At 49.7% G+C, this 21,898-nt stretch overlaps 1 protein-coding gene across 1 annotated transcript in view; it reads left to right on the forward strand.

The window, feature by feature from the left end:
• The window catches only part of LOC122922323 (arf-GAP with GTPase, ANK repeat and PH domain-containing protein 3-like), a 140,297-nt gene that overhangs the window by 88,532 nt on the left and 29,867 nt on the right, over window positions 1–21,898 (forward strand). Inside the window, exons 9-10 of the mRNA XM_044272898.1 lie at window positions 6,461–6,553; window positions 20,958–21,062. Coding sequence (XP_044128833.1) covers window positions 6,461–6,553; window positions 20,958–21,062 — 198 coding nt within the window. The remainder of the gene's footprint in view (window positions 1–6,460; window positions 6,554–20,957; window positions 21,063–21,898) is intronic.

The raw sequence follows: 21,898 nt of genomic DNA on the forward strand, positions 1-21,898 counted from the left end.
TGTAAGACAAGATCCCAGATGTGTCAGAAATGGTGTAAGACAAGATCCCAGATCCACCCCAGATGTGTCAGAAATGGTGTAAGACAAGAAAGTGAATGTGTCAGAAATACGTAGTGTAAGATGGGATCCTGAATGAAGACGTTGTGTGTCATACTGGATCCTAGAATAGCCCCCAGTGTGTAAAGTGAGATCACGGCTGCACCTCTAATGCATCAGAAATGGTATAATGCAAGATTCCGGATAAACCCCCAATGTGTCATAAATTGTGCAAGACTGGATCCCAAGTGAACCCTAATGTGTCAGAAATGGTGTACGACGGGATGCTGGATGAATCCTCAAGATGTCAGACTCCTGCTCCGTCCCCATTGTGTCTTAAGACAGGATTCCAGATAAAACCCCCAGTGTATTGGGAATGATATTAGAAGTCGATGGGATCCTGGAAGAACCCTCGAGTGATGAGCTCTCCAGATGTTGCTGAGGTGCTGCATGTATATAACATTTACTCTTCTACACTATGCTTATCCTGGCCATTTTTGGAGTCCGGGCAGATCGCCAGGTCCCTCCGAGTCAAGTTTTCAGCATCTCCAGCGGCTGACAGATGTCTCTCCCTTCCTCCGTACACATAAGTTCTGAACAGGAAGGTCTCTGCCTGACACTTCTTGTGGATTGTCACCCTGGGAACAAAAGTTTAGGAATGTTGACATCCAGTAGCCTAGTTCTTATCTTCCCGGCCATCAGGAGACTCCCTAAACATTAGATGGTCATCCACTCCCCTCAATATATGTTGAGTGCAGCCAATTGACATCTTCTAGGTATGGCCACCTTGAGCCGCTGGCAGTATGGCATGGCCTGGGATGCGAAGTATTCTTTTCTGGCTGGTGACCTAGATTCTCTTAGCAGGCCTATATCCTCATGGGAATGCTCCTTGACTGATGTGTCTGACTGTAGTCGCTTAGCCTCACATACTGAATGTGGGAGAGGTCTATCACCCACCTCCAAGTCATGGAAAGGTGCTCACAGGTAGGAGCTGGACATGATGGAGTGTGACAGTCCCACATCAAGCTAAGCCTTGACCATAGAGCAGAGCGGCGTTATTCAGATGTTGGGTAAAATCTGCATATAAAAAAACAGCAAGCAGTTTTACTGCAATTTACAGTGCAGCAATTGGTCATTCAGCCATAACTGTGGAAATCTGCAGTAAAACTACATGGGATTTTTCGGATGTGGTATTGATATTCTAGAGAGCCATGCTCTGCTGCTGATGAACGCGGCAGAGAGCGATGAGCGATGTTTCGGGCCGGAGGTCCCGTCTCTCTGCTTCGGGCCGGAGGTCCCGTCTCTCTGCTTCGGGCCGGAGGTCCCGTCTCTCTGCTTCGGGCCGGAGGTCCCGTCTCCCTGTTTTGGGGCCGGAGGTCCCGTCTCCCTGTTTTGGGGCCGGAGGTCCCGTCTCCCTGTTTTGGGGCCGGAGGTCCCGTCTCCCTGTTTTGGGGCCGGAGGTCCCGTCTCCCTGTTTTGGGGCCGGAGGTCCCGTCTCCCTGTTTTGGGGCCGGAGGTCCCGTCTCCCTGTTTTGGGGCCGGAGGTCCCGTCTCCCTGTTTGGGGCCGGAGGTCCCGTCTCCCTGTTTGGGGCCGGAGGTCCCGTCTCCCTGTTTGGGGCCGGAGGTCCCGTCTCCCTGTTTGGGGCCGGAGGTCCCGTCTCCCTGTTTGGGGCCGGAGGTCCCGTCTCCCTGTTTGGGGCCGGAGGTCCCGTCTCCCTGTTTGGGGCCGGAGGTCCCGTCTCCCTGCTTCGGGCCGGAGGTCCCGTCTCCCTGCTTCGGGCCGGAGGTCCCGTCTCTCTGCTTCGGGCCGGAGGTCCCGTCTCTCTGCTTCGGGCCGGAGGTCCCGTCTCTCTGCTTCGGGCCGGAGGTCCCGTCTCTCTGCTTCGGGCCGGAGGTCCCGTCTCTCTGCTTCGGGCCGGAGGTCCCGTCTCTCTGCTTCGGGCCGGAGGTCCCGTCTCTCTGCTTCGGGCCGGAGGTCCCGTCTCTCTGCTTCGGGCCGGAGGTCCCGTCTCTCTGCTTCGGGCCGGAGGTCCCGTCTCTCTGCTTCGGGCCGGAGGTCCCGTCTCTCTGCTTCGGGCCGGAGGTCCCGTCTCTCTGCTTCGGGCCGGAGGTCCCGTCTCTCTGCTTCGGGCCGGAGGTCCCGTCTCTCTGCTTCGGGCCGGAGGTCCCGTCTCTCTGCTTCGGGCCGGAGGTCCCGTCTCTCTGCTTCGGGCCGGAGGTCCCGTCTCTCTGCTTCGGGCCGGAGGTCCCGTCTCTCTGCTTCGGGCCGGAGGTCCCGTCTCTCTGCTTCGGGCCGGAGGTCCCGTCTCTCTGCTTCGGGCCGGAGGTCCCGTCTCTCTGCTTCGGGCCGGAGGTCCCGTCTCTCTGCTTCGGGCCGGAGGTCCCGTCTCTCTGCTTCGGGCCGGAGGTCCCGTCTCTCTGTCTCTCTCTCTCTCTCTCTCTCTCTCTCTCCTGAAGAATCTGTCTCTTCACATTTACTGTCTTCTCCAGAGGTCCCTAACCTTTTTGGCTCTGCAGGTGATGAGACACACAATATTCATGACAAAAAGGAGTGTTTTAGAAAAGATTTGTTACCGTGAAATCACTAAAAACCCCATTTTCATCACCATTACACCAGAAAAGAGATTCACAGTCTGTGTTGAGTATCTCCAGATGACGTTGTGCTAGTGCAGTCTGTGATCCCACTCTTTGCCTCATGGTCCTTCAGACATAGTGGTTGAAATGTCATTAGTATAATATTTTCCACAGCTTTGCTGCTGTTGCACTATTTTCATTATTATCATTTTCATATTTTTTTTTTATGGGTGAAACGTGTAACTTAAAAGTTTCACTTATAAAATCCCAGCACAAAGCGCCCCTGAGCCGCATCATCTTCATGTTTCTGTACTCTGATGCCACATGCCAGTCATACTGTGGTGACATGGTCCTAAGTGTATCGTAACCACCTTGCTAGCTATGATCAGTGTCTCCAGGACATGTCGTGTACTGCTGAAAGCTGCATTGTCAGGCTTAGAAGAAGGTGACAAATCTTCTTGATCTTTGGCCCTTGCTTCCTCCTTGTGCAGCTGATAACTTCATCATTTGGAGTCATTTGTGTCTCGTCACTCAATTCTCCTGCTGCTGTTATAATGTTATTGTAAATGATAAGCACAGGGATGAGGCAGGAAAGTCTACATTGAGCTGAGGAGATCCACAGAGAGATGGGGCAGCCCAGAGTGATGCAAGGAGGTCCACACTGAAGTGAGAAGATCCATAGAGAGGCATGGAGGTCTACACTGAGGTGAAGAGACCCACAGAGAAGCAGGAAGTTTAACAGTGAAACGGGGAGGTCCACAGTGCGATAGGGAAGTTGAACTTGATGGACTTATATCTTTTTTTAACCATATTAACTATGTAGGTCCAGAGTAACGCAGGGAGGGCCACACTGAGGTGGAGAGATCCACAGAGAACCAAGGAGCTACACATTGAGGTGATGAGATCCACAGAGAAGCATGATGTTTCACAGTAAAATGGGGAGGTCCATAGAGAGTCTGGGATGTCCACAGTGAGACAAGAAGGTCCACACTGAGGTGAGGAGATCCACATTGAGACAAGGAAGGTCCAAATTGAGACAGGGAGGGCCACTGTGAAACAGGACAGTTTGCAGAGAGGCAGGGAGGGACAGTTTGAGTTGAGGAGGTCCACAGAGAGGTGGGGAGGTCCATAGAGAGGCAGGTATGTTGACAGTGAGGCAGGGAAATCCACACTGAGGTGAGGAGATCCACAGAGGGACAGGATGTTCCACGGTGAGGTAACGCGCTCCACAGACAGGCCTGGAAGTCCACACAGAAAGGTGCGGAGTTCCACAATGAAAAAGGGAGGTCCATAGATAGCTAGGGATGTTCACGGTGAGACAGAGAAATCCACACTGAGGTGAGATCCACAGAGAGACAGGAAGGCCCACGCTTAGGAAAGGAGATCCAGAGAGGCAAGAACCTCCACAATGAAGTGAGCAGATCCATAGAGAAGCAGGAAGTTTTGCAGTGAAATGGGAAGGTCCAAAGAGGGACCGAAAAGGCCATGCTGAGGTTAGGAGGTCCACATTGCGGCAGGGAGGATCACTGAGAGATCCACATTGAGGTGAGGAGATCCACAGAGAAGCAAGAAGTTTCACAGTGCAACCAGGATGTCCATGGAGAGGCAGGGTGGTCCACAATGAGGTGAGGAGATCCACATTGAGACAGGTGGTCCACACAAGTGAGACGTTCCAAAGTGAACCAGGGAGGTCCTCTTTTTCTAATGTTCATATCACCACCTGTCCCCTGGTTGGGTGCAACTTGATGGACTTCTATTTTTTTAAACCTATTAACTATGTAGGTCGACAGAGGTAGGCCACCGAGGTCTAAAGTGAGACAGGGATGTCCACACTGAGGTGATAAGATACACAGAGAGGAAGATAGCTCCATATTGAGGTGAGGAGATCCACAGAGAAGCAGGAAGTTTCACTGTGAAATTGGGAGGTCCACAGAGAGGCCTGGTGGCCCACACTGAGGTGAGGAGATCCACATCGAGAGAGGAAGGTCCACCATTAAGTCAGAAGTTCCAAAGTGAGGCAGGGAGGTCCACAGTGAGACACGAAGGTCATTTTTTCTAACATTCAAATCACCACCTATCCCTTGGGTGAACGTTATCGGCATCTTTTTTTTCCACCATATTAACTATGTAGATCAACATAGAGACTGGGAGGTCGACTGATGGGCAGGGAGGTGTACATTGACACAGGCAGGTCATTAGGGAGGTTTGCACTGAAGTGAGGAGGTCCACAGTGAGATGGGGTGGGTCACAGTGAGGTAAGGGAGGTTCCCAGAGAGGTCCACAGAGAGGTTTATAGAGACTGGAGAGGATGTCCATGCTGATGTGAAGAGGTCCACAGAGGGGTAGGGTGGACTATAGATTGGCAGGGTGGGAAAAAGAAAGTCACAGAGCTATACCGTGAGTCACAAAGACCACAGAGAGTCGGGGAAGTCTACAGGGAGGTCATTAGTGAGGCAGAAAGGTCCATTGCCTTCACCAACAGATGCAAGTATCCTTGGAGGCCAGCACTCCTCAGACCTTTTCTTGTCTGTTCCATTCTTTTTATCCTCACCTACTTTCCGTTTCCTTCTCTACCCCACCCCCAGCATTTCTTGCCCTCTCCTATGTATAACATGTACTGTCCTTGTAATAATTGATGATGTGCTAGCATCTTCTCTGGTGTTTTTGGTGCATCCGTTTTGATGTCATTAGTCAATTGTCCCCCATTTTGACATTCTGTACATGAATGATTACAGTGTGAGAGTTTCCTCACTTGGTCCTTTTCTCTACTGGAACCTTTCACCTTTTCCAGACAGGGACGTTTCAGAGGCTTCCGCTGGCTCCCCTGCCTCCTCCTCAGAGTCGTGTGTCTGTCCTCCGCAAGTATCTGACTGCTCACTCTACCAACTGCCCCTGAGTGGTGGCCTTACGCCCATTCTTCCTCCCTGTTGCGGGGTAGTGACTGAACGGAAATATACGGGACACCCCTTCTCCTCCTCCTCCGTGCCTGGGCAGGGGGCGCTGATTGCTGGGGACCTTCTCAGTTGGACAGCTGCTTTCCACCCTGCAGCCTGCACGTACCTGCCTCTTCCTGGATAAGACATGGAGATTTGGATGTGGGGTTCCTCATGGGAACCCCCAGCCACCCCTTCCCCATCTAATTGACATGCTGCTGTTTTCTTCCTGTCTGAATGTAACCTTGTGCTGTGTACCTCCATGGGAAGCACTTTTCTGGAGCCAGCGTTCTGCGGATTGTAAATGTACTATTGTACTTCTTTCTATGCTTCTCTCCAGAACTTCACCTGTACATACAGAGCTCCATTGCGGACTAGAAACTGTTGATAATGCTGTTTTGTACCAGATTCCTTCTTCTCATTTCTCAGTTGTTCTGGTGACAGTCTGTAACTAAATAAACTGGTTGGAATGAGCCGTTTGCCTGTGTTGTCCCCTTCATGCATGTTGACATTTCACGCCTGTCTCCATGCAGGATTCCTGCTGCCGCACAGGATAGGCGGGGGCGGGGATTACTGAGGTTCTGCGTGGGTGGTGCTCCTCTGCTCTGGGTGTGTGTGTGTACCCCTCTGTACACTCTCCTGTGCGAGTGCCTCACGTCTGTGACTCTTCCTTCTTCTGCTGTCTTCCTGGTCAGTGATTCCCATGTCACCCCCGTCACCACTGATTGAAAGTTGTCAATGAGCAGCACCCCCAGAGGTACCCTCCTGCTTAAACCTTGTATCTTGATTGTGTGTAGCACCCCCGTCACACCTCCACAGAGCATGATGGCCCTGTTGTGCGCTGATGGCGTATGTGCGCGCGCTGTTCTCCCTCCTGTACCATTGTAATGTGCCCCTGTATCTTGTTCTCTTCCAGTCTCGGAGGGGCGCAGAGGTGGACAGAGAGAAGAGGGCCCCGGAATGTAAATCTGAGAGTGTTGGCAGTGGAAGAGCCATTCCTATCAAACAGGTGGGGCCCCCCTGAGCAGAGAGCTTGCGTGGAAGAGTGGTGTGTTTGTTGTAGGGGCTGTAGTAGAAAGGGCAGGTAGCTCATTGCTATCCCGCGGCGCCAGCCGGAATCCCGTCTATGTCACTGCGCACTGTGTTTGTCGCTTTGTACATCTCCACACTGCTTTCTGTGTATAAGTATGGCTCATGCTTTATGTGTGTGAGGAAGGAAGGGGTTAACACACTCGTCAGCTGAAGCTGGCTGTCGTCTGTGCTGTATAGTGGACACCGCCTTCCGAGCTCCTCTGCCACTGACCAAAGTACCCCCCCCCCCCCCGAAACTGGTCAGACCGTCATCTGGTAACACAAGTGATTGAACCGACCTACGACAAGCCACAGGAACGTGAATACATGTATGACAGCTGGGGGTCTGACCACTGGGACCCCATCATCACCAGACTCTGGAACCTGAGCACCCCCCTTTTTGGAAGAGTTTACCTGGAGTGCTCCCTCCTGCTCCATTTTGAGCACTCCTCTCCGCCAGTCCCGTAGACTTTGAATGGAGTGGCAGCCTATATGCGTGGCCCTTTCTCTATTCAAATCTCTCTGAAGCCTCTGTTACAGTGGTCGGACCCCTCGGTGGTCATCACCTATCCTGTGACCCCCTTGCCATTTCTATAAAAAGTAGGCTAGGGGGGGACAGGACGACGCAGCCCGACACCTTTAACCATACACATTACCAGAGATCTACGCCAGCTCCTTGCCAGCATAGATTCAACCTCCCGAAGACTGTGCCTGTAGTCCTCCTGTATGGTCCGCCAGCAAGTCGTCTTATTAGGACTAGTTCCAGATCTGGCGGCCGATCCCACTCACAAATGGGGAATAAGCTTTTATCCCAAATTTCCTAGCAGTCCACCAGCGACCCTCCGCAGTGTCCAGCACCCCGGCATGGTTACTGGTCATTATGTCATCTGAGCGCCTGCGAGATGCACTGCGCTCACTGCCATACTGTTAGCTAGGCCGAACATGGACTTTTCTGGATTATCTCGTATCGCCTGGGAAGAAGGCTTGAAAACTAGAGTGCACCTCCTGTTATTTTCTCCATCCTTTCAGGAATTGTCATGGTGCTCTGTGCCCCATGGTAGAATGCTGTGCTTCCCACAGTACAGTGCTCCCTGTGGTAGAATGCCCCCCCACAGTAGAGTGCTGTGCTTCCTGTGGACAGGGGTAGCCTCCATGATATAGTGCGGTGCCCCCACCGTACAGTGCTGTGCTGACCACAGTAGAGTGCTGTCCTTCCCATGTTACAGTGCTATGCCCCCCACCGTGCTGTGCTGACCCCGGTAGAGTGCTGCCCTTCCCATGTTACAGTGCTTTGCCCCCACCGTACAGTACAGTGCTGTGCTGACCGCGGTAGAGTGCTGTCCTTCCCATGTTACAGTGCTATGCCCCCCACCGTACAGTGCAGTGCTGACTGCAGTAGAGTGCTGTCCTTCCCATGTTACAGTGCTTTGCCCCCACCGTACAGTGCAGTGCTGACTGCAGTAGAGTGCTGTCCTTCCCATGTTACAGTGCTTTGCCCCCACCGTACAGTGCTGTGCTGACTGCGGTAGAGTGCTGTCCTTACCATGTTACAGTGCTATGCCCCCCACCGTACAGTGCTGTGCTGACCGCGGTAGAGTGCTGTCCTTCCCATGTTGCAGTGCTTTGCCCCCACCGTACAGTGCTGTGCTGACTGCGGTAGAGTGCTGTCCTTCCCATGTTAGTGCTGTGCTCCCCACCGTACAGTGCTGTGCTGACCGCGGTAGAGTGCTGTCCTTCCCATGTTACAGTGCTGTGCTGACCGCGGTAGAGTGCTGTCCTTCCCATGTTACAGTGCTATGCCCCCCACCGTGCTGTGCTGACCGCGGTAGAGTGCTGCCCTTCCCATGTTACAGTGCTATGCCCCCCACCGTGCTGTGCTGACTGCGGTAGAGTGCTGTCCTTCCCATGTTACAGTGCTATGCCCCCCACCGTACAGTGCTGTGCTGACCGCGGTAGAGTGCTGTCCTTCCCATGTTACAGTGCTATGCCTCCGACCGTACAGTGCTGTGCTGACCGCGGTAGAGTGCTGTCCTTCCCATGTTACACTGCTGTGCCCCCCACCGTACAGTGCTGTGCTGACCGCGGTAGAGTGCTGTCCTTCCCATGTTACAGTGCTATGCCCCCCACCGTGCTGTGCTGACCGCGGTAGAGTGCTCTCCTTCCCATGTTACAGTGCTATGCCCCCACTGTACCGTACAGTGCTGTGCTGACCGCGGTAGAGTGCTGCCCTTCCCATGTTGCAGTGCTTTGCCCCCACCGTACAGTGCTGTGCTGACCGCGGTAGAGTGCTCTCCTTCCCATGTTACAGTGCTATGCCCCCACCGTACCGTACAGTGCTGTGCTGACCGCGGTAGAGTGCTGTCCTTCCCATGTTGCAGTGCTTTGCCCCCACCGTACAGTGCTGTGCTGACCGCGGTAGAGTGCTGTCCTTCCCATGTTACAGTGCTATGCCCCCCACCGTGCTGTGCTGACCGCGGTAGAGTGCTGTCCTTCCCATGTTACAGTGCTGTGCTGACCGCGGTAGAGTGCTGTACTTACCATGTTACAGTGCTGTGCTGACCACGGTAGAGTGCTGTCCTTCCCATGTTACAGTGCTATGCCCCCCACCGTACAGTGCTGACTGCGGTAGAGTGCTGTCCTTCCCATGTTACAGTGCTATGCCCCCCACCGTGCTGTGCTGACTGCGGTAGAGTGCTGTCCTTCCCATGTTACAGTGCTATGCCCCCCACCGTACAGTGCTGTGCTGACTGCGGTAGAGTGCTGTCCTTCCCATGTTACAGTGCTATGCCCCCCACCGTACAGTGCTGTGCTGACCGCGGTAGAGTGCTGTCCTTCCCATGTTACACTGCTGTGCCCCCCACCGTACAGTGCTGTGCTGACCGCGGTAGAGTGCTGTCCTTCCCATGTTACAGTGCTATGCCCCCCACCGTGCTGTGCTGACCGCGGTAGAGTGCTCTCCTTCCCATGTTACAGTGCTATGCCCCCACCGTACCGTACAGTGCTGTGCTGACCGCGGTAGAGTGCTGCCCTTCCCATGTTACAGTGCTATGCCCCCACCGTACAGTGCTGTGCTGACCGCGGTAGAGTGCTCTCCATCCCATGTTACAGTGCTATGCCCCCACCGTACCGTACAGTGCTGTGCTGACCGCGGTAGAGTGCTGTCCTTCCCATGTTACAGTGCTATGCCCCCCACCGTGCTGTGCTGACTGCGGTAGAGTGCTGTCCTTCCCATGTTACAGTGCTATGCCCCCACCGTACAGTGCTGTGCTGACTGCGGTAGAGTGCTGTCCTTCCCATGTTACAGTGCTATGCCCCCACCGTACAGTGCTGTGCTGACTGCGGTAGAGTGCTGTCCTTCCCATGTTACAGTGCTATGCCCCTCACCGTACAGTGCTGTGCTGACTGCGGTAGAGTGCTGTCCTTCCCATGTTACAATGCTATGCCCCCACCGTACAGTGCTGTGCTGACCGCGGTAGAGTGCTGTACTTCCCATGTTACAGTGCTATGCCCCCACCGTACAGTGCTGTGCTGACCGCGGTAGAGTGCTGTCCTTCCCATGTTACAGTGCTATGCCCCCACCGCACAGTGCTGTGCTGACCGCGGTAGAGTGCTGTCCTTCCCATGTTACAGTGCTATGCCCCCACCGTACAGTGCTGTGCTGACCGCGGTAGAGTGCTCTCCATCCCATGTTACAGTGCTATGCCCCCACCGTACCGTACAGTGCTGTGCTGACCGCGGTAGAGTGCTGTCCTTCCCATGTTACAGTGCTATGCCCCCCACCGTGCTGTGCTGACTGCGGTAGAGTGCTGTCCTTCCCATGTTACAGTGCTATGCCCCCACCGAACAGTGCTGTGCTGACTGCGGTAGAGTGCTGTCCTTCCCATGTTACAGTGCTATGCCCCCCACCGTGCTGTGCTGACTGCGGTAGAGTGCTGTCCTTCCCATGTTACAGTGCTATGCCCCCACCGTACAGTGCTGTGCTGACTGCGGTAGAGTGCTGTCCTTCCCATGTTACAGTGCTATGCCCCCACCGTACAGTGCTGTGCTGACTGCGGTAGAGTGCTGTCCTTCCCATGTTACAGTGCTATGCCCCCCACCGTACAGTGCTGTGCTGACTGCGGTAGAGTGCTGTCCTTCCCATGTTACAATGCTATGCCCCCACCGTACAGTGCTGTGCTGACTGCGGTAGAGTGCTGTCCTTCCCATGTTACAATGCTATGCCCCCACCGTACAGTGCTGTGCTGACCGCGGTAGAGTGCTGTACTTCCCATGTTACAGTGCTATGCCCCCACCGTACAGTGCTGTGCTGACCGCGGTAGAGTGCTGTCCTTCCCATGTTACAGTGCTATGCCCCCACCGTACAGTGCTGTGCTGACCGCGGTAGAGTGCTGTCCTTCCCATGTTACAGTGCTATGCCCCCACCGTACAGTGCTGTGCTGACCGCGGTAGAGTGCTGTCCTTCCCATGTTACAGTGCTATGCCCCCACCGTACAGTGCTGTGCTGACCGCGGTAGAGTGCTGTCCTTCCCATGTTACAGTGCTATGCCCCCCACCGTACAGTGCAGTGTTCTTGGTGTATTTAGTGCACATTGTATAGCGACAAGCATAATGAAGTTCAGATCATAAGTAGAAATAATTAGGGTGCCTGTGACGAATATGCATCGTTGTTCTTCAAAGTGAAGGCTTGGTCTGGAGCCTCGGTGTTCCATGGGTGAGCAATATGACGTTGTTCCCACAGAGAGCAGGGTATGAGTGACCGCAGCCCCTGAAATCGCAGGCCTCTCCCCAGGAGCATCTCCTGCACTGCCTCCACCATGTATTATGATGATCAGTTGGAGACCAGGATTTGACCAGTGTGGCCTCCAGTTCTTCTCCTTATGGTGGACTTGCTGAGATGACGTTCCCCTCTGTCTCAGCGCTGTATGAAGTGTGTGTAAGCGAATGTTTGGGCAGAAGTCAGTATTTTGCTCTTTCCATTCTAGAATAATCTAACGTCCGTTATCTATTGAATAAACCATGAATAAATATGTTTGTCTCGAGGCTTGATGTCCTTTATCTGAGCTTCTCATCCAGCCGTATGTGGAGATCCTCCGTTTCAAGCAGGGAGGTAGTCTATATAGTGGACAAGAGGGCGATGCAAGAATAATGGGGTCACATTCCAGCGCTTGCCCAGATGTCACGGCTGTGTCTTGAAATTACCTCAAAAGTCCATCCACTGAGCCCCACACTATTGTCTGAAGACCGTGCATCCTCTGCAGGTCCAGGTGGTAGTAACAGACTGCGCCATTTCCGTGTCAGCGCGTGTGTAAATGAATGATCTGTGAGCCGCACACGTCTGTTTCTACATGGAGGTGATATCTTTAAGAACCGCTGCACCAAGCCCTGTGCCCGAGAATGTGACGACAACCTCCTCCTCCCGGCTGTGTGTTTACGGTACACTGTCGGGTGAATAGAACTCATGGCGTCCCCACATCTCTGACCTCTTTACACAGGCCGATGATCGAGCTCATCATACAGCTGAGCTCATCATTTTTCCTGGCACCTCGCCCGTGGTTTGTTCTCGGCATGTTGCCCATCGTTTGTTGGCAGCACATGGCCGGCCGTTTGACAGTATGTCATCCATCTTTTGTTGGCAGCATGTTTCCCATCTTTTGGCAGTATGTCTCCCATTGTTTTTTGGCAGTAAGTCGCCCATTGTCTGGCATACGTTGCCTGTGGTTTGTTGATATCCCGTCACCCGTGGTTTGCCGCCAGCGCCTCGCCCATAGTTTGTCATCAGCGCCTCGCCCGTGGTTTTCCGGCAGCACAACGCTTGTTCCAGGCTACGATGGCGGCTGTAGTGGAGGTAAGATGAATGCCGATCACCAGACTGTGTGATTGATCGTGGCTCGGGTGAAGGAGGTGAGCCGTGACTCTGGAGGTTCTAACGCTGCCTCCGAGCCTTTACCTCGACTTTGGGACTGGGCGATTAATCGGTAAGAAACCAACCATCAGCCCGATTAACCGACGGCACTTTGCCTATGTTGTTTTTTGTTTTTTTTCGGTTAGGTTTTTCCTTAACCCCTTGGGGTCCTTTTCATACGTCTGCAGTTCTTCAATTTTGCGGATCGGGTGCGGACCCATTCATTTCAATGGGGCTGCATAAGATGCGGGCGTCACACCGTGTGCTGTCTGCATCCGTAGTTCTGTCCTGCGATAGAGCATAGCCTATTCTTGTCTGCAATCACTGACAAGAATGGGCATCCTAGTGCCGGCCATGTGCAGCCTGCAGAATGAGGAACGAACGCGGCCGCTATCCGTGTTTTGCAGATCCATGCATTTGTGATCGGACCCTTAGTCACCCCCTTTTCACAGCGGCCGGGTCTCGCACGCTCTGACAGCCCGGACAGGCAGGAGGGCCGATCTCTGGCACAGCCTGCTGGTCCATGTCCATGCACTATAGGGATAGGATTTTAGAAGCAGTCAGATTGCCTGTGGTAAAAAAAAAAAAAAAATCCAATAAAAAACGCTTTTTTCGGTTTCAAATATGCTTTTCAATAGAAAACATTGCAAAAATAAAATCTCCCACACATGTTTGGTATCGCTGTGTCCGTAACAACCCGCACGACACAAATATCATGGAAATTATCCCATATTTTATTCTAAGCCGTCACTGAAAAAACATAAAAACAAGCAAAAAAAAAGTGTTTCCCCAAAATGATACCAATGAAAACTACAATCCCTCACACAGCTCCATAGGAAAGAGTTAATCAAAGTAATAATAAAGTTATGTGGACCCCAAAATGGCGACATTAAAAACTACAAGTTGTCCCACAAGAAACAAGCCCTGACACAGCTACATAGACGGAAAAATAAAAGTCACAGCTTTTGGAAGGGGACGAAGAAAAAAAGGAAGTAAGGCCACTAAGGGGTTAAACGTTGTAAAATCACCCAAAATATTTAACGCCCTGTGCTAAGCCACGCCCCCATATAATGGGTCAGCAATGGAGATTGAGGTTACAGGTTGAGTTGTCGTCTTGGCCTGAACCTGTGGTGTGGCCGTGTCCGGCGTCCGATCAGTCACTTGTAGAGTAGAGACGCAGGAGAGAAGCTGGCGCCAAGTGCCCAGGACCCTTCTGTGGCCGCTCTTATGTCCAGAGGAACGCACTGAGCAAAAATACCCAAGATCGGCCATCGGCAGCGCGTGCTAATGAGCGTAGTAGTTAGTGAGGAGCGTGAGGCCTCAGAAAACCACAGACCCCCAGAATACTCCACCAGTGCCAAGTATTTCTACTGTACCCAGAGTGTCACCGTCCTGTACCCCAAGTGTCGGCGCCCTGTTGTCTTTTCACTTCCATTGGTTCATTTTTGCTGGGGGAGAGTACAGAAAAGTGTGAAGGGTCACTTTCTTTTTGTTGCACTTCCTCTGTGGCCCACTAGGTGGCAGTTGTGTATTACAGATGATTCATGTGGATCTTGGTGTAATGACAGAAGTGCTGCCAGCTGTGGAGTGCCCGCCGCTGTGTGCCCGCTCTGTTCTGAGTTCATCCCTGTGTGCTCTGCAGGCTGTGCGCTCCTGTGTTGACCCTTTGGCCATCTTTGTGCTTCACTGCTCTTTGTGCGGTGTCTTTACTGCAGATTCCCAGACCTGTCTATAGCACAACAGTCCAACAGGAGCATTGCAGGGGACAGGGCAGCATGTAGACCACATATCTCTGTGCATAGGGTGGCCATCACCTCCAAGTAGCTGGGAGCTCTGATGATGGCGCTGATAGCCTCTGATTCTCTGCAGCAGAAGTATGCACTGGACAAATGGAATTAGAGTTATAGCAGTGTCCCGGTATTGTCCACCTCCAGGGGCATTGCAGGGGACAGGGCAGCATGTAGACCACATATCTCTGTGCATAGGGTGGCCATCACCTCCAAGTAGCTGGGAGATCTGATGATAGCGCTGATAGCCTCTGATTCTCTGCAGCAGAAGTATGCACTGGACAAATGGAATTAGAGTTATAGCAGTGTCCCGGTATTGTCCACCTCCAGGGGCATTGCAGGGGACAGGGCAGCATGTAGACCACATATCTCTGTGCATAGGGTGGCCATCACCTCCAAGTAGCTGGGAGTTCTGATGATAGCGCTGATATCCTCTGATTCTCTGCAGCAGAAGTATGCACTGGACAAATGGAATTAGAGTTATAGCAGTGTCCCGGTATTGTCCACCTCCAGGGGCATTGTAGGGGACAGGCCAGCATGTCCCCCCTCCCCCATACACTTTCTGCACTACAGAACTGGCACCGCTTCAGGGAGCTGGCGAGGGTCATTCTGCTGTCTCTCCCAATGGTGCTGCTTTCACCTGCCTCTTTCTGCCAAATTTTCCATGCTTCGCTACCATGTGCCATACGGCTGTGGTGTGTTCGGTTCCTTCTCCTGTATATGTAATTCATAAACCAACAGATGAATGAACGTTTGACTAAGTGATGAGACTTAGGAGTAAGAGATCTCCTTCCCTAACTGGTAAGTACACAGCTCATTGCCTGGTGTCCGTGTTTGGTGAATGGACTGGAATGACTGACCCCTCTGAAATCATTTCATGGGCATGTTTGGAAAGTGAGGGACAGCAAAAGAAATGTTGACCTTTTCTAGAGCTTACCAGTGAAGTAGAATGTTTGAGGGAAAGGCAGTGGCGTGAAAAAAAGGGGTTAGATGATGGGTTGATGTAGAGAGAAATTGGATGGTAGATTGATGTAAAGAGAGGTTAGATGGTGGGTTGATGTGGTCAGACGTTAGATGGTGGATTGATGTAGACAGAGGCTGGATGTGGATTGATGTAGACAGAGGCTGGATGGTGGATTGATGTAGACAGAGGCTGGATGGTGGATTGATGTAGACAGAGGCTGGATGGTGGATTGATGTAGACAGAGGCTGGATGGTGGATTGATGTAGACAGAGGCTGGATGGTGGATTGATGTAGACAGAGGCTGGATGGTGGATTGATGTAGACAGAGGCTGGATGGTGGATTGATGTAGACAGAGGCTGGATGGTGGATTGATGTAGACAGAGGCTGGATGGTGGATTGATGTAGAGAGATGTTAGATGGTGGATTGATGTGGACAGAGGTTAGATGGTGGATTGATGTGGACAGAGGTTAGATGGTGGATTGATGTGGACAGAGGTTAGATGGTGGATTGATGTGGACAGAGGTTAGATGGTGGATTGATGTGGACAGAGGTTAGATGGTGGATTGATGTGGACAGAGGTTAGATGGTGGATTGATGTGGACAGAGGTTAGATGGTGGATTGATGTGGACAGAGGTTAGATGGTGGATTGATGTGGACAGAGGTTAGATGGTGGATTGATGTGGACAGAGGTTAGATGGTGGGTTGATGTAGAGAGAGGTTAAATGGTGGGTTAATGTAGAGAGAGGTCAGATGGTGGGTTGATGTAGAGAAAGGTTGGATGTGAGTTGATGTACATAGAGGTTGGATGGTGGATTGATGTAAAGAGAGGTTACATTGTGGATTGATGTAAAGAAAGGTTAGATGGTAGATTAATGTAGAGAGGATGGATGTGAGTTGAAGTACAGAGAAGTTAGTGACTTTGATGTTGAAAGGTTAGATGGTAGATTGATGTAGAGAGGTTTAAAGGTGGGTTGATGTAGATGGGTTAGATGGTGAGTTGATGTAGAGAGAGGTTGTATGTGAGGTAATACAGAGATGTCATATGGTGGATTTATATAGAGAGAGGTTGCATGGTCAGTTGATGTAGAAAAGGCAGAGAGGGGGGCTAATGTGCTGTAGAATGGTGGGCTGATTTATAGAGGTAGGAAGAGAGGATGATGGGTTGATGTTGAAAGTGATTAGACAGTGGGTTGATGCAGAGGTTGGCAAGAGTGTTGATGTAGCGAGAAGTTGTATAATGGGTTGGTATAGAAAGTGGTCGGATGGTGGCTTGAGGTAGAGAAAGGTTCTATGGTGAGTTGATGTAGAGAGGTTGCATGGTGGGGTGGTGTAGAAAGTGGTCAGATCATGGCCTGATGTAGAGTAGAGAGATGTTTTATGGTGAGTTGGTGTACAAAGTGGTCGGATTGTGCCTTGATGTAGAGTAGAGAGATGTTTTATGGTGAGTTGGTGTACAAAGTGGTCGGATTGTGCCTTTATGTAGGGTAGAGAGATGTTTTATGGTGAGTTGGTGTACAAAGTGGTCGGATTGTGCCTTGATGTAGAGTAGAGAGATGTTTTATGGTGAGTTGGTGTACAAAGTGGTCGGATTGTGCCTTGATGTAGAGTAGAGAGATGTTTTATGGTGAGTTGGTGTACAAAGTGGTCGGATTGTGCCTTGATGTAGAGAAGAGAGCTGTTTTATGGTGAGTTGGATGGTGGGTTGGTATAGACAGTATTTGGATATTGGGTTGATGCCGAGTAGAGAGGTATTTTATGGTAGGTATATGTAGAGAGAGGTTAGATGGTGGGTTGGTATAGACAATGGTGTTTTATGGTGGGTATATGTAGAGAGAGGTTAGATGGTGGGTTGGTATAGACAATGGTGTTTTATGGTGGGTATATGTAGAGAGAGGTTAGATGGTGGGTTGGTATAGACAATGGTGTTTTATGGTGGGTATATGTAGAGAGAGGTTAGATGGTGGGTTGGTATAGACAATGGTGTTTTATGGTGGGTATATGTAGAGAGAGGTTAGATGGTGGGTTGGTATAGACAATGGTGTTTTATGGTGGGTATATGTAGAGAGAGGTTAGATGGTGGGTTGGTATAGACAATGGTGTTTTATGGTGGGTATATGTAGAGAGAGGTTAGATGGTGGGTTGGTATAGACAATGGTGTTTTATGTTGGGTATATGTAGAGAGAGGTTAGATGGTGGGTTGGTATAGACAATGGTGTTTTATGTTGGGTATATGTAGAGAGAGGTTAGATGGTGGGTTGGTATAGACAAAGGTATTTTATGGTGGGTATATGTAGAGAGAGGTTAGATGGTGGGTTGGTATAGACAATGGTGTTTTATGGTGGGTATATGTAGAGAGAGGTTAGATGGTGGGTTGGTATAGACAATGGTGTTTTATGGTGGGTATATGTAGAGAGAGGTTAGATGGTGGGTTGGTATAGACAATGGTATTTTATGGTGGGTATATGTAGAGAGAGGTTTAGATGGTGGGTTGGTATAGACAATGGTGTTTTATGGTGGGGTATATGTAGAGAGAGGTTAGATGGTGGGTTGGTATAGACAATGGTGTTTTATGGTGGGTATATGTAGAGAGAGGTTAGATGGTGGGTTGGTATAGACAATGGTGTTTTATGGTGGGTATATGTAGAGAGAGGTTAGATGGTGGGTTGGTATAGACAATGGTGTTTTATGGTGGGTATATGTAGAGAGAGGTTAGATGGTGGGTTGGTATAGACAATGGTGTTTTATGTTGGGTATATGTAGAGAGAGGTTAGATGGTGGGTTGGTATAGACAATGGTGTTTTATGGTGGGTATATGTAGAGAGAGGTTAGATGGTGGGTTGTTATAGACAATGGTGTTTTATGGTGGGTATATGTAGAGAGAGGTTAGATGGTGGGTTGGTATAGACAATGGTGTTTTATGGTGGGTATATGTAGAGAGAGGTTAGATGGTGGGTTGGTATAGACAATGGTGTTTTATGGTGGGTATATGTAGAGAGAGGTTAGATGGTGGGGTTGGTATAGGACAATGGTGTTTTATGGTGGGTATTAGATAGACAATGGTGTTTTATGGTGGGTATATGTAGAGAGAGGTTAGATGGTGGGTTGGTATAGACAATGGTGTTTTATGGTGGGTATATGTAGAGAGAGGTTAGATGGTGGGTTGGTATAGACAATGGTGTTTTTATGGTGGGTATATGTAGAGAGAGGTTAGATGGTGGGTTGGTATAGACAATGGTGTTTTATGGTGGGTATATGTAGAGAGAGGTTAGATGGTGGGTTGGTATAGACAATGGTGTTTTATGGTGGGTATATGTAGAGAGAGGTTAGATGGTGGGTTGGTATAGACATGGTGTTTTATGGTGGGTATATGTAGAGAGAGGTTAGATGGTGGGTTGGTATAGACAATGGTGTTTTATGGTGGGTATATGTAGAGAGAGGTTAGATGGTGGGTTGGTATAGACAATGGTGTTTTATGGTGGGTATATGTAGAGAGAGGTTAGATGGTGGGTTGGTATAGACAATGGTGTTTTATGGTTGGGTATATGTAGAGGAGAGGTTAGATGGTGGGTTGGTATAGACAATGGTGTTTTATGGTGGGTATATGTAGAGAGAGGTTAGATGGTGGGTTGGTATAGACAATGGTGTTTTATGGTGGGTATATGTAGAGAGAGGTTAGATGGTGGGTTGGTATAGACAATGGTGTTTTATGGTGGGTATATGTAGAGAGAGGTTAGATGGTGGGTTGGTATAGACAATGGTGTTTTATGGTGGGTATATGTAAGAGAGAGGTTAGATGGTGGGTTGGTATGCCATGGTGTTTTATGGTGGGTATAGTAGAGAGAGGTTAGATGGTGGGTTGGGTATAGACAATGTGTTTTATGGTGGGTATATGTAGAGAGAGGTTAGATGGTGGGTTGGTATAGACAATGGTGTTTTATGGTGGGTATATGTAGAGAGAGGTTAGATGGTGGGTTGGTATAGACAATGGTGTTTTATGGTGGGTATATGTAGAGAGAGGTTAGATGGTGGGTTGGTATAGACAATGGTTTTTTATGGTGGGTATATGTAGAGAGAGGTTACGAATGGTGGGTTTGGTATAGCAATGGTGTTTATGGTGGGTATATGTAGAGCGAGGTTAGATGGTGGGTTGGTATAGACAATGGTGTTTTATGGTGGGTATATGTAGAGAGAGGTTAGATGGTGGGTTGGTATAGACAATGGGGTTTTATGGTGGGTATATGTAGAGAGAGGTTAGATGGTGGGTTGTTATAGACAATGGTGTTTTATGGTGGGTATATGTAGAGAGAGGTTAGATGGTGGGTTGGTATAGACAATGGTGTTTTATGGTGGGTATATGTAGAGAGAGGTTAGATGGTGGGTTGGTATAGACAATGGTGTTTATGGTGGGTATATGTAGAGAGAGGTTAGATGGTGGGTTGGTATAGACAATGGTGTTTTATGGTGGGTATATGTAGAGAGAGGTTAGATGGTGGGTTGGTATAGACAATGGTGTTTTATGGTGGGTATATGTAGAGAGAGGTTAGATGGTGGGTTGGTATAGACAATGGTGTTTTATGGTGGGTATATGTAGAGAGAGGTTAGATGGTGGGTTGGTATAGACAATGGTGTTTTATGGTGGGTATATGTAGAGAGAGGTTAGATGGTGGGTTGGTATAGACAATGGTGTTTTATGGTGGGTATATGTAGAGAGAGGTTCGATGGTGGGTTGGTATAGACAATGGTGTTTTATGGTGGGTATATGTAGAGAGAGGTTGGATGGTGGGTTGGTATAGACAATGGTGTTTTATGGTGGGTATATGTAGAGAGAGGTTGGATGGTGGGTTGGTATAGACAATGGTGTTTTATGGTAGGTATATGTAGAGAGAGGTTAGATGGTGGGTTGGTATAGACAATGGTGTTTTATGGTGGGTATATGTAGAGAGAGGTTAGATGGTGGGTTGGTATAGACAATGGTGTTTTATGGTGGGTTTATGTAGAGAGAGGTTAGATGGTGGGTTGGTATAGACAATGGTGTTTATGGTGGGTATATGTAGAGAGAGGTTAGATGGTGGGTTGGTATAGACAATGGTGTTTTATGGTGGGTTTATGTAGAGAGAGGTTAGATGGTGGGTTGGTATAGACAATGGTGTTTTATGGTGGGTATATGTAGAGAGAGGTTAGATGGTGGGTTGGTATAGACAATGGTGTTTTATGGTGGGTTTATGTAGAGAGAGGTTAGATGGTGGGTTGTTATAGACAATGGTGTTTTATGGTGGGTATATGTAGAGAGAGGTTGGATGGTGGGTTGGTATAGACAATGGTGTTTTATGGTGGGTATATGTAGAGAGAGGTTAGATGGTGGGTTGGTATAGACAATGGTGTTTTATGGTGTGTGTATATGTAGAGAGAGGTTAGATGGTGGGTTGGTATAGACAATGGTGTTTTATGGTGGGTATATGTAGAGCGAGGTTGGATGGTGGGTTTGTGAAGACAGTGTTTGGAAATTGGGTTGATGTAGAGTAAAGAGGTGCTTTATGGTGTGTGTACATGTAGGGAGAGGTTGGGTGGTGGGTTGGTTTAGAGAAATGCCTTATGGTGAGTGGTTTGAGATGACTGGTTTTAGGACCGGTTGGTGTCAGATGATTTGCTACATTATAATAAACCTAATTGTTCTGTTTTTCTGCAGGGAGTTCTGCTAAAGAGGAGCGGGAAATCCTTGAATAAAGAGTGGAAGAAGAAATATGTGACACTGTGTGATAACGGGGTACTGACCTACCACCCAAGTCTCCATGTGAGCGTTCACTTTCTTTACGGTTCTGTGAGCCACTAACCTTTTGTTTCTTTTCTCCCTGTGATAAGCAATGTCACCGGTAACCACCCTTAAAACTTCCCTTCTAATATCTATCTAAAAGAGCTACAAACCATAACAGTAAAATAAGAAAACGAGGTGGAAGATATCATTAGGTTGATACTTAGCGGTGGGGCCAGGCATGGCGGAGATTGGGCCTAATACATAGCTATGGGCTCTCTCCCTATAGCTGACCCTCTCGCTATTTGTGCCCTGCCTACAAACCGAATGGCCGGGGCGATCCCGTATCGGGAACCTCCTGAATGCCCTGAGTCGGGATGTCCCTGGTAGCTATTGTATGGGCTAACCTATTAGTTGATCGTTATTGTAATAGCGAACGACTACAGGTACAAAAAACAAATATACCATAAAAAGTAATGAAACTTTAGAGACAGTTTATTCTCCCTGTGATAAGCAACAGATATTAAAACGTATCTACAGTCTGACCTTTCACCAGTATTATACCGTACACTGGGATATTACACCTCACCTGTCACCAGTATTATACCGTACACTGGGATATTACACCTCACCTGTATTATACCGTACACTGGGATATTACACCTCACCTGTATTATACTGTACACTGGGATATTACACCTCACCTGTATTATACTGTACACTGGGATATTACACCTCACTTGTCACCAGTATTATACTGTACACTGGGATATTACCTCACCTCACCTGTATTATACTGTACACTGGGATATTACACCTCACCTGTCACCAGTATTATATCGTACACTGGGATATTACATCTCACCTGTCACCAGTAT

This window comes from Bufo gargarizans, unplaced genomic scaffold (genome assembly GCF_014858855.1).
Source record: "Bufo gargarizans isolate SCDJY-AF-19 unplaced genomic scaffold, ASM1485885v1 fragScaff_scaffold_189_pilon, whole genome shotgun sequence".
Taxonomy (NCBI): Eukaryota; Metazoa; Chordata; class Amphibia; order Anura; family Bufonidae; genus Bufo; species Bufo gargarizans.